Genomic DNA, 12,546 nt, shown 5'->3' with positions numbered 1-12,546 from the left:
AGTGCTCCTTGAACACAGCCTATTGCACTTTATCTGTTTATTTACGTGTGTATATTCTATGGTATATGGACACTCTGATCTGATCTGTATTTATGCCTGCAATATTCTGTTGTGCTGCAGCAAGCAAGAATTTCATTGTCCTATCTGGGACACATGACAATAAACTCTCTTGACTCTTGTACACACATCTATCAGCCTCCTACGCACCAAGTCTCAGCCTGTCAATCAAAGATACTAGAGCTCTATGATATTTGCTGTCAATAGCGACCGGCCCCGCCCCCTCTGTCGGCACACGCGTCTAACCCCGCCCACTACTGCGTCACATGCAAAATGGCCCGCCCCGTTTGCGTCCCACGCGTTCGGTCCCGCCCCGCCCGCTGGGTCACGTGTGTTGTTGCGGTGACGCCAGATTCACCAAAGACCATAGAGCGGATTCACTGCGGCCCCGGAGACGCGCTTGCTGGACGCGGCCCACAGTGGCAGGTACACGGGGTACACCGGCCGGCCGGCCCACTGGCTACTGAGCCCGACGTGTAGGACGCGGGGCTAGGGTGTAGGGGAGAGAGTGACCGAGAGACCGAGAGACCGCGGCCTCTGGCCGGGATTCAGGACGGAGTGAGGCTCCGGTCCGGGGGTAACAGGCGGGAGAGTGGCTCCAGGCTTGGGGGGGGGGGGGGGGGTGAGAGGGAGTGGTCGGTGTCCAGGCCCAGTGTACAGGCGTTAGCGGGGGAAGAGGCCCTGGTCCGGGGTTTGGCTTGTCCTCGGCGAATACCCTGGGCAATAGGGCGAAGTTCCGCCCCGGAAGATAAAAGTTACAGCTCTTGAGAAGTAGGGGCGAGGGGATACAGTGTCTCTGTGTGTATCCGAGTCGCAAGAAACCCTTCAAATAGAATTTGTAAATCTAAGGGTTTCTAAAGTATATTCAGGGCAAAATAATGTGGAAAATATTAGAGACATCGGGCAATCTGTGCGTTGAGGCAGATGGTATTCTAAGACAGTCAGTTCCTAAATTAATTCCTTCTATGAGTATTCACAAACGCAACTGACTTGGTAGCAGGAGGATTGAGTGAAGGGGGAGGTGATGGACTAGTGCCGGTCTTCATGAATAAAGTGGATAACTCCTCAGGGCCAGATGGGATTCATCCTAGGCTGCTACAGGGGACAATATTGCTTAGATTTCTAAATCTTCACTGGACACAAATGAGGTACCAGGTGACTGGAGGAGGGCAAATATGCTCCACTTTTCAACAAATGGAAAAGTCTGGTAAATATAGACGTGAGCCCAACATCAGTGCAAGGTGGGCTGTGCACCAGGTGCAGAACTACATGAATCCCTTCAACTTCAGAGTTCCAGTCCTCCTTCTTCCCACTCCTAAAGACTGTCTCCTTGCTGAAAGCTGAAATCATTTCTGTGAATGCACATAAGCAGAGCCTTGTAAAGCTACCCCACTCATCTCTGTCTCAAATGAAAACAGGGTACCACATTTGGCCAGCATTTCTGCGTGACCTGCCACCTTCAAAGATCTGTACAACAAACCCCGCCCCCCCTCCCTATCCCTTTGTTCCTTTGCACCCTTCAGCACTGTGCTGCTAAATCTGTACCACCCTGTCCCTCGCCAAAATGCCACTTTCCACATTTTGCAGAATTGAACTCCATCTGCCACAACACCTGTCACAGCTGATTGACATCATCACTATTTATCACACCGTCAGCTACATTATCCAAGTCATTTATTATTTGGAACCCTGTCTGTACGCAGAGCCTGTCTTTGTCAGTGCAGGGGACTGTTGACCATTCAAACCTCCTTCAGCCATTGGCTTTTTCGTTAGGCCTGCATTTGATTGAAGTTGGGTGACCCTTCTCTTGCTCAAACAAGCCTTTTCTGTGGTGATTTCTTCACATCCATATCGATGACATCTGCTGTATTGCCTTTGTTCACCATAGCACAATTGAATTTTGTTTGTGGAATGTGGCCTGCCTTTTCCAGGTCTGCCTTCTACCCTGAGTTAACCCGGACCTGCAAGGTGATTTATATTTAAAAAAAATAAAAAAATAAAAAATAATAATCCTGCCTGCCAGGAGCATGCGACGGATCATTGCTGGAGATGCCCTCGCATGTGAATGCTGTTATATTTCACACTTCCCAGCCCCTAGTATCATCTCATATTGAGGATGAGGGGAGAACGTACCCTGGCACTATCACCACCTGACATCACCTCACACGTTGGGAGGTAGGCCTCCTTAACTAGGTGAAGATGTACTGCTGGTGTGGCCAGCGCATTAGTTTATTATTGTCACATGTCGTGGAATACAATGAAAAGCTTTGTTTACATGGTATCTAGTCAAATCATACTACGCATGAGTACAATCTAGTTATACACTGGTACAACAGGTGGTGCAAAGAAAAATATATAGTGTGTGTTATAGTGTTACAGAGAAAAAAGTGCAATAGTCACAATGAGGTAGGTTGGTAGATTAGGAATACCCCCAAGTACCATTCAGTAGCCTGATAAGAGTGGTGAAATGGTTATATGTGCTTCAAGCTTTTATCTTCTGTCTGATGGGAGAGGGAAGAGGGAAGAAGCGAGTGACTGGGATGTGAGCTGGCTGCTTGGAGTGTAGATGGAGCAGACAGTTTGCCAATATCCCTTACCTAACACCGATCCACAACCTGGGCAGCTCTCCCTGCTTTCCACACCTCATCCCGTGGTCTCCGGCCCCGGTCTTGGACAGGAGGTGTGTGTGTGTGTGTGTGTTCCGGGTTAGGGTCTGTGACCAGTGTGGGATGTGGAAGGAAGCACTGACTGAGGGTGTGATTTGCAGATCCCACGTAGTGACTGAACTGATTCCTGCAATCATGGGCAGAATCTTCTTGGACCACATCGGGGGCACTCGTCTCTTCTCCTGCGCCAACTGTGATACCATCCTGACCAACCGCTCTGAGCTCATCTCCACGCGCTTCACTGGAGCCACAGGGAGAGCCTTCCTCTTCAACAAGGTGAGCAAGCTCCATGTCAAACCCACCACAACCCCCCGGCACAGTTTCCAGTGGACCTAGCCAGAGATACCCCTCTATATTCATATATGAGAGGCTGTCCACATTGGGAGCGGAGGGCGGGGTGATGGGGATGAATAGATATGGAGTCGGTGTATGAGTGGGGGTTGGGGTTGTTGTGTGAGTGAGGTGCGCGTGTTGGAAGGGTGGGTGCATATGTGGATTGAGTGCGAGGGTGATGGGTGGGTGCTGTGTGGTGGTGGGATTGGGGTGCATTGGTGGTGTGGGTGCAAGGGTGAGGGATGGAGGGCGTGCATGTCCCTGGGGCGGGCATGTGAATGTGTGAGGTGGAAGGGTGTGTGTGGTGTCTGCACGGCTGAACTGTGAATGGGTTGCGGATCTCTGACTGTCCTGCCCTGCCCTGGCCAGGTGGTGAACCTCCAGTACAGCGAGGTGCAGGACCGGGTGATGCTCACCGGCAGACACATGGTGCGAGACGTCAGCTGCAAGAACTGCAACAGTAAGCTGGGCTGGATCTATGAGTTTGCGACCGAGGACAGCCAGCGCTACAAGGAGGGCCGAGTGATCCTCGAGAGGGCCCTGGTGCGGGAGAGCGAAGGCTTCGAAGAGCACGTTCCCTCCGACGCTTCCTGAGGGGCCCTTCTTTTAGACAATTCTTTCTCTTCTGTTTTCTGGCTTCAAAGAAGGAAGAAATACTTTTATTTAAAAAACAGTTATCTTTCTTTGGTGTACAGTGTCAGCTTGGCATCCAGTCTGGCATGTTGTCATGTGTCTGTGTACACACTGATTTAACCTTGCAGCATTACCAGTAGGCTGACCTCCATCTGCTTTGTTCTTGTTTTTTTATTTAATTATTTTAGTACATTTCTCTAGCTGCCTGTTATATGCTAGGTGCCAGCTTGCCTGAGCTTGTAAATCTGCCCTTTGTGATCTGGGGTGTGAGGGGGGAATGGGAGCAAAGTTATCATTCTGTTGGGCGGCAGTCCTGGATGGTGGATGATTGGGAGTGAGGTGGGAGCTCCTCAGTACCTGGATTTAGTCCAGTCTGAGGTAATACCTTACTGCCTTGAAATCACTGCTACACTCGGGGGGGGGGGGGGGGGGAGGGGGGGGGAGGGGGGAGGGGGGGGGGGGAGGGTGGAGAGAGGTGGAGGTGGAAAGGTACTGGTTTCCTCTTGAGATCCTCTGTAATGTGTCGAGAATTTAATAAACGGATAATGTTCGTCCATGCTTGCCATCGTTGAGCTGTAACAGCACTTGTTCAGCACAGACACGCTGCTTGTTTTCCAGGAGACCGATGGTGCAACAGGTGCTGCATTCCGGACCTACGCTCTGGGCCACACTCTCAAGTCAAGTCGAGTTTATTGTCACGTGCACAAGTACAGTAATGTAGTAGCAATGAGCTGCGTCACAGGCACATAGACAGACAACACAAAACACAAATTGTACATAATTACACACAATTACACAAACAATTGGAAGACCAGTCAATCTAGTGTGTACAACGGAACTGCAGAAGCTCGTTTACACTGAAGATAAACACACAATGCTAGAGTAACTCAGCGGGACAGGCAGCATCTCTGGAGAGAAGATATGGGTGACGTTTTGGGTCGAAACATCACCCATTCCTTCTCTCCAGAGATGCATGATAGTCTAATGTTTTAGTAGCTGATTAGGGTTGTGCAGATTGGTTCAAGACCCTAGTGCTTGTAGGAAAATATATTCTTGAACCCAGTGGTATGTGACATCAGGCTTCTGTACCCCCTGCCTGATGGTAGCAATGAAAAGGGGACATGGCCCGGTTGTAATTCTTGATGATGACAGTTGCTGCTGCCTTTAGCCAGCACCGCATGTAGATGCTTTTCATGGTGTGGAGGGCTGTGCTGGTGCTGAATCCGCCAGTCTCTTCAACCTCTTGCATTCCCGTGTGTTGGAATCGCTGCACCGGGTGTGATGCAACTGCCAAGACATCTGTAGAGGTTTGTTAGAATATTCAGTGTCCTGCCAAATGATTCCAAACTCCTGCTGCAGACTTGCACTGCCAACAGTAGTCTCCCTCCCCCCCCCCCCCCCCCCCCCCCCCCCCCCCCCCCCCCCTTGTCCAGAGGAGGCCAGGTTTCCAAATTTAAGGATGAACGTGCTTGTATTGGCAGCAGTGGGGAGCAGGTTCACTGGGTTAATTCTTGGGCAGCAGAGGCTTCGCTAGTGTCGAAATTCATTGGAGTACAAAAATAGGAAGGGTGATATTTATGGAAACAAGATAGAGAGAAGAGTAGTGAGGGTATTTTCCCTGCGAGAATCAGATGACATAGTATTTCAGGATAGGGTGAGCTTATCTGGGCTGTGTGGAATTTGAGTTGTGGATCATGAATTCTCCAGGCCAGACAGCTGTGGAGGCTCAATGCTTGCTTGTTTGTTAGGGTGGTACTGTAGTGCAGCTTGTAGAGCTGCTGCCTCACTGCGCCAGACACCAGGGTTCAATCCTGACCTTGGGTGCTGTCTGCGTGGAGTTTGTACATTCTTCCTGTGACCGCATGGTTTTCTTTTGGGTGCTTCAGTTTCCTCCCATTATTCTTCCTGTGACCGCATGGTTTTCTTTTGGGTGCTTCAGTTTCCTCCCATTATTATAATAATAATAATAATGGATGGGATTTATATAGCGCCTTTCTAGAATACTCAAGGCGCTTTACATCGCATTATTCATACACTCCTCAGTCACACTCGGTGGTGGTGAGCTACTTCTGTAGCCACAGCTGCCCTGGGGCAGACTGACGGAAGCGTGGCTGCTAATCTGCGCCTACGGCCCCTCCAACCAACACCAATCACTCACACACATTCACACACAGGCAAAGGTGGGTGAAGTGTCTTGCCCAAGGACACAACGACAGTATGCACTCCAAGCGGGATTCGAACCGGCTACCTTCAGGTCGCCAGCTGAACACTTAGCCCATTGTGCCATCTGTCGTCCCAGGTTGTAGGTCAATTAGCCTCTGTAAATTGCCATCGATGTGTAGAGAGAGGAGGAGAAAGTGTGATAACACAGAACTAATGTGAAAGGTTCATTGATGCTCTGCTTTGACTCACTGGGTTGGAGGGTCTGAGACTGTGTTTTTAAACTAAACTTAAACTAAAATAAGATTTCTTCAAGTGAATGGTGGCCGATTAAGAAAAGGGGAGTTGCAACGAGACCTGGGTGTCATGGTACACCAGTCATTGAAAGTAGGCATGCAGGTGCAGCAGGCAATGAAGAAAGCGAATGGTATGTTAGCATTCATAGCAAAAGGATTTGAGTATAGGAGCAGTGAGGTTCTACTGCAGTTGTACAGGATCTTGGTGAGACCACACCTGGAGTATTGCATACAGTTTTGGTCTCCTAATCGGAGGAAAGACATTCTTGCCATAGAGGGAGTACAGAGAAGGTTCACCAGACTGATTCCTGGGATGTCAGGACTTTCATATGAAGAAAGACTGGATAGACTCGGCTTGTACTCGCTAGAATTTAGAAGATTGAGGGGGGATCTTATAGAAACGTACAAAATTCTTAAGGGGTTGGACAGGCTAGATGCAGGAAGATTGTTCCCGATGTTGGGGAAGTCCAGAACAAGGGGTCACAGTTTAAGGATAATGGGGAAATCTTTTAGGACCGAGATGAGAAAAACATTTTTCACACAGAGAGTGGTGAATCTGTGGAATTCTCTGCCACAGAAGGTAGTTGAAGCCAGTTCATTGGCTATATTTAAGAGGGAGTTAGATGTGGCCCTTGTGGCTAAAGGTATCAGGGGGTATGGAGAGAAGGCAGGTACAGGATACCGAGTTGGATGATCAGCCATGATCATATTGAATGACGGTGCAGGCTTGAAGGACCGAATGGCCTACTCCTTCACCTATTTTCTATGTTTCTATGAATGTTAGCAAGTGAACCTTTGTAATTCTCTGCATTCGTGAGTTTTGAGGAGGACATTCGACTCTCAAGCCAGTTCTGGTGATTAATTAGTACACTGTTGATTTGATTAATGTCAATTCCACATTCCTGCTCTCCCCAGGAATCCTTCACCCCATTACTCATCCAGAATCTTTTCCTGCCTTAACAATATTCAAAGTTCTTGCTTCCAATTCCATTTGAGGAAGAGTTCCAAAGACGTATCACCTATATCCTACAAGGGGATGTAATTGTCACCTGCACCAAAACAATGAAATTCTACTTTGCTGCAGTTCTACAGAAATGCTAGATGCAATACATCAAATAGATATAGAATAAATTATCAGGTATTCGAGGTAAACTAGATCATGATGGTGTACGCCAAACTATGTGGTGCAACCTAAATAGTGCAAGATCAATAGGAGTTCTGTATGAGGTAGGGTTGTGCAGGTTGGTTCAAGAGCCTGATGGTAGAAGGGAAGAAGTTCTTGAACCTGGAGGTAAGTTCCCAAGTTTTTGAACTTCCCAAAGATAGTAGCAAGATGAGAGTGTGGCTGGTTTGTGTTGGTCTTTGATCACTGCTGTCTTGAGGCAGTGATCCCTGTAGATCCTTTCAATGGTAGAGGTCAATACCTGTGATGGACTGGCAATGTTTACTACTTTCTGAAATCTTTGATCTTGGATATTTGAATTAGTGAACCAAGCTGTAATGCGATTAGTCAGTATGCCCTCCATCCTACAGAGGTTTGCAAGATTGTTCTTTGACATGCCATATTTCCTCAAATATCTGAGGAAGTGGAGGTATTGGTGAGCTTTTTTGTAATTGAATCAATGGTGTGTGGTCCAGGACAGATCATCAGAGATGCATACACCCAGAAACTTGCTGTTGCTTTCCCTTCATGCAGTCAACAATCAGCTCCTTGGTCTGCTAATGTTAAGAGCAAGGTTGTTATTCTGTGATCACTCACCCAGATTCTGATATCCCTTCTGTACTCTTGACTCATTACCCATTATTTGTTCAACTATGGTGGCATCTTTGGGAAATTTAAAGAGCCCTTGGAGCTGCGTCTGGCTATGCAATCATTGGTAGAGCAATAGACTGCGCACACAGCCTTGAACATTTCATTGTTCTGTTGTCAGTACACATAACAAATAAACACTCTTGAGGTGCCCTATGCTGACTACTAATCCGTATTGATGATGATCAGATCTGCTAATGAAGTTGAAGGTCCATTTGCAGAGGGATGAGCAGAGACTCGGTTCCTTGAGTTGAAAGATGTCATGATGGTGTTGAATGTTAAGTTGCAGTCAGCCTGGCGTGTGTGTTCTTGTTTTCCAAGTAGTTCAGACATGGGGAGCCAGCGAGACGGGCACAGTGAGAGCGGCGGTGAGGGAGCGCAGCACTGCGGGGGGGGGGGGGGACTGGGCTGTGAGCAAAGATACGAGCTCTAGTCAAAGATCCTATAGCGGTGTTTCTATATACTGGCTCTAGTCAAAGATCCTATAGCGGTGTTGCTGTACTAGCTCTAGTATAAGATCCTATAGCAGTGTTGCTGTACTAGCTCTAGTCAAAGATCCTATAGCGGTGTTGCTGTACTAGCTTTAGTATAAGATCCTATAGCAGTGTTGCTGTACTGGGTCCGGTATAAGATCCTATAGCGGTGTTGCTGTACTGGGTCCGGTATAAGATCCTATAGCAGTGTTGCTGTACTGGGTCTAGTATAGGATCCTATAGCAGTGTTGCTGTATTGGGTCCAGTATAAGATCCTATAGCGGTGTTGCTGTATTGGGTCCAGTATAAGATCCTATAGCGGTGTTGCTGTACTGGGTCCAGTATAAGATCCTATAGCAGTGTTGCTGTACTGGGTCCAGTATAAGATCCTATAGCGGTGTTGCTGTACTGGCTCCAGTATAGGATCCTATAGCGGTGTTGCTGTACTGGCTCCAGTATAGGATCCTATAGCAGTGTTGCTGTACTGGGTCCAGTATAAGATCCTATAGCGGTGTTGCTGTACTGGGTCCAGTATAGGATCCTATAGCAGTGTTGCTGTACTGGGTCTAGTATAAGATCCTATAGCAGTGTTGCTGTACTGGGTCTAGTATAAGATCCTATAGCAGTGTTGCTGTACTGGGTCTAGTATAAGATCCTATAGCAGTGTTGCTGTACTGGCTCCAGCATCTTTGGCTGTGAGGGAGCGCTACCCGAGGTCCGCCGCGCTCTCCCTTCCCCCGGGCCTCCGGTTCCGGCAGCGCGTTTCCGTACGGTCGCTTCCGGCGGCGCAGCTCCGGCTCAGAGCGGGAGGGTGAGGGGGGAGGGGAGAGGGAGCGGAGCAGGGGGGGAGAGGGAGGGAGGGAGGGATCGGAGCCAAGCGGGAGAGAGGGAGTAGCACCGGGGGGGGGGGAGGGGGGGGGGGGAGGAGTGGCAACACGAAGAGGAATAGAGAGACATATCTGGGTTGAGCAGAGGCGAAAGGGACGGGCATCTGGAGCGGGAAGGGGGTAAAGCCAGTGAAGCCCAGAATCACAACTGGCTGAAGTGTTCTTGGGGCTGGAGAGAAGCACAAGCGGCTCCCGCTGTCGGCTGGATTGAAGGAAACAGAAGACCCGAGAACCAGAGTGTCAGGTGAGATGATCCACCCTTGGAAATCCAACTTTGGCCCCCATCATGACCAATTTACTCTTTGACACATAACGCTGAAACACTGAGGACAGGCAGTGTCTGTGAAGTGAGGAGTGATGTTGCTTCAGCTCAGATGTGTGATCAGAACTGTGGAAAGTGCGAAATGAAATAAGTTATTGAGGAAAGATTGAGGGGAGTAGATTGCAAACATAAAGTTGTGGGAGGGATCGGGAAAGTGCAGGAAAGGCTGAGGGAGGAGTAATGTCTGGAAGATGGTGGGTTATGGTGGCGAATGACAAAAGGAGTGTGAAGGGAAGGTAACTAGCAGATGAGGTGTTGCTCTTTGTGAGGTCAAATGTAACAGGAAAATATACATTAATGGCAGGAAGCTATAGAAGTAGGTACAACTTTGAAAATATATTTGGACCATTACTTGGACATAAAAGGTTTGGAGGGATATGGGCCAAATACAGGCAAAGTGCAGGTACAGACAGATCGGGAGGAGTAACTTCTCCCAGTCCCCGACCCCAAACCTCACCCATCCTTTATCTCTAGAGATGCTGCCTGACCCGCTGAGTCACTCCAGCACTTTTTGTCTATCTTTGATATAAACCAGCATCTGCAGTTCTTTGTTTCTACAACTTATTTTGGTATTGGTTTATTATTGTCACATGCACCCACATAGTGAAAAATATTTTGCATGCTATCCAGTCAAATCATACTAGACCTGAATACTAACATTCAATAAACAATGGATAAGCTTTTTCCATTGAGAGTAGGGAAGATTCAAACAAGAGGACATGATTTGAGAACTAAGAGACAGAAGTTTAGGGGTAACATGAGGGGGAACTTCTTTACTCAGAGAGTGGTAGCTGTGTGGAATGAGCTTCCAGTGGAAGTGGTGGAGGCAGGTTCGATTTTATCATTTAAAAATAAATTGGATAGGTATATGGACGGGAAAGGAATGGAGGGTTATGGTCTGAGTGCAGGTAGATAGGACTAGGGGAGAATAAGTGTTCGGCACAGACTAGAAGGGCCGAGATGGCCTGTTTCCGTGCTGTGATTGTTATATGGTTATATGGTTAAACAAATACAACAAGTAGTGCAAGGAGAAAAATATAAGAGTGTAGCCTATGGTGTTACAGTTACAGATAAAGTGTACATTTAATAAAGTGCAAGGACAGCAATGAGATAGGTTGGAAACTACGCCTGTACCATATGAGAAGGCAATTCAATAGCAGGGTAGAAGCTGTTCTTGAATCTAGTGGCACGTGCTTTCAAGTTTTTGTATTGTGTGTTCAACACAAGAAGGGAGAAGAGGGAATGACCAGGATGTTTTTGATTATGTTGGCTGCTTTCCCAAGGCAATGTGAAGTGTAGATGGAGTTGACGGGAGGGGTTGCTGGTTTGTGTGATGGACTGGGCTACATCCACAACTCTGCAATTGTGATCACTGATGAGTTTTGTGGGGATTATGATGTTGAAGGCAGAGCTATGGTCGATATATACAAAGTATATGGATTGAACTGAGAAATTAGCTTGTTAACAGTGTACAACAGGTCCCCAATTATGGAATGGGAATTAGAAGAGCATAAATGCCAGGAGATTGCAGGCAGCTGCAAGATTAATAAGACTGTCATATAAGGGGATATTAGCTTTCTCAATAAGGACTGGGACTGTTATAGTACAAAAGGCATAGACGAGTTTAAATTTGTCAAATATGTTCAGGAAAGTTTCCTCGGGCAATATGTAGAGGCCTCTGCACGGGGCAGGACAAAACCTGATTTACTCTTAGGAAATTAGAAAGGGCAAGTGACTGAGCCGTGGTTGAGCCGTTTGGGACCAGTGACACAGTTCTATTAGCGTTAAAATCGAAGGTAGACAAAATGCTGGAGAAACTCAGCGGGTGAGGCAGCACCTATGGAGCGAAGGGAGGTAACAATAGACAATAGGTGCAGGAGTAGGCCATTTGGCCCTTCGAGCCAGCACCGCCATTCAATGTGATCATGGCTGATCATCCCCAATCAGTACCCCGTTCCTGCCTTCTCCCCATATCCCCTGACTCCACTATTTTTATGAGCCCTATCTAGCTCTCCAGAGAACCTGCCTCCACTGCCCTCTGAGGCAGAGAATTCCACAGACTCACCACTCTCTGTGAGAAAAAGTGTTTCCTCGTCTCCGTTCTAAATAGCTTACTCCTTATTCTTAAGCTGTGGCCCCTGGTTCTGGACTCCCCCAAAATCGGGAACATGTTTCCTGCCTCTAGTGTGTCCAAGCCCTTAACAATCTTATATGTTTCAATGAGATACCCTCTCATCCTTCTAAACTCCAGAGTGTACAAGCCCAGCTGCTCCATTCTCTCAGCGTATGACAGTCCTACCATCCCGGGAATTAACCTTGTAAACCTACGCTGCACTCCCTCAATAGCAAGAATGTCCTTCCTCAAATTAGGGGACCAAAATTGCACACAATACTCCAGGTGTGGTCTCACTAGGGCTCTGTACAACTGCAGAAGGACCTCTTTGCTCCTATATTCGATTCCTCTTGTTATAAAGGCCATCATGCCATTTGCTTTCTTCTCTGCCTGCTGTACCTGCATGGCTACTTTCATAGACTTTCGTAGACTGATGTACAAGGACCCCCAGATCCCGTTGTACTGCCCCTTTTCCCTACTTGACGCCATCTGCCTTCCTGTTTTTGCTACCAAAGGGGATAACCTCACATTTATCCGCATTAAACTTCATCTGCCATGCATCGTTTCGGGTTGAGACCCTTCTTCAGACTGAGGTGGGGGGGTGGGGGGGGCGGGGCGGGAAGAAGAAAGGAAGAGGCGGAGACAGTAGGCTGTGGGAGAGCAGGGGAGGGGAAGGAGGGAGAAAGCAAGGCCTACCTGAAATTGGAGAAGTCAATGTTCATACCGCTGGGATGTAAACTGTCCAAGCGAAATATGAGGTGCTGCTCCTCCAATTAGCGGTGGGACTCACTCTGGC

The 12,546-nt window shown here is 48.0% G+C and overlaps 1 protein-coding gene across 1 annotated transcript; it reads left to right on the top strand.

Moving 5' to 3' along the window:
• Window positions 1–384: 384 nt before the first annotated feature.
• LOC116973079 (protein yippee-like 5) lies at window positions 385–4,102 on the top strand. Its single transcript, XM_033020749.1, has 3 exons — window positions 385–483; window positions 2,825–2,999; window positions 3,426–4,102. The coding sequence occupies exons 2-3, from the start codon at window positions 2,859–2,861 to the stop codon at window positions 3,648–3,650; spliced, it is 366 nt and encodes a 121-aa protein (XP_032876640.1). The 5' UTR covers window positions 385–483; window positions 2,825–2,858; the 3' UTR covers window positions 3,651–4,102.
• The last annotated feature ends 8,444 nt before the right edge of the window (window positions 4,103–12,546 follow it).

Source organism: Amblyraja radiata, chromosome 5 (genome assembly GCF_010909765.2).
Source record: "Amblyraja radiata isolate CabotCenter1 chromosome 5, sAmbRad1.1.pri, whole genome shotgun sequence".
NCBI classification, from domain to species: Eukaryota; Metazoa; Chordata; class Chondrichthyes; order Rajiformes; family Rajidae; genus Amblyraja; species Amblyraja radiata.
Note: the sequence above shows the minus strand (reverse complement) of the source record. Positions and strands in the feature narration are given on the sequence as shown.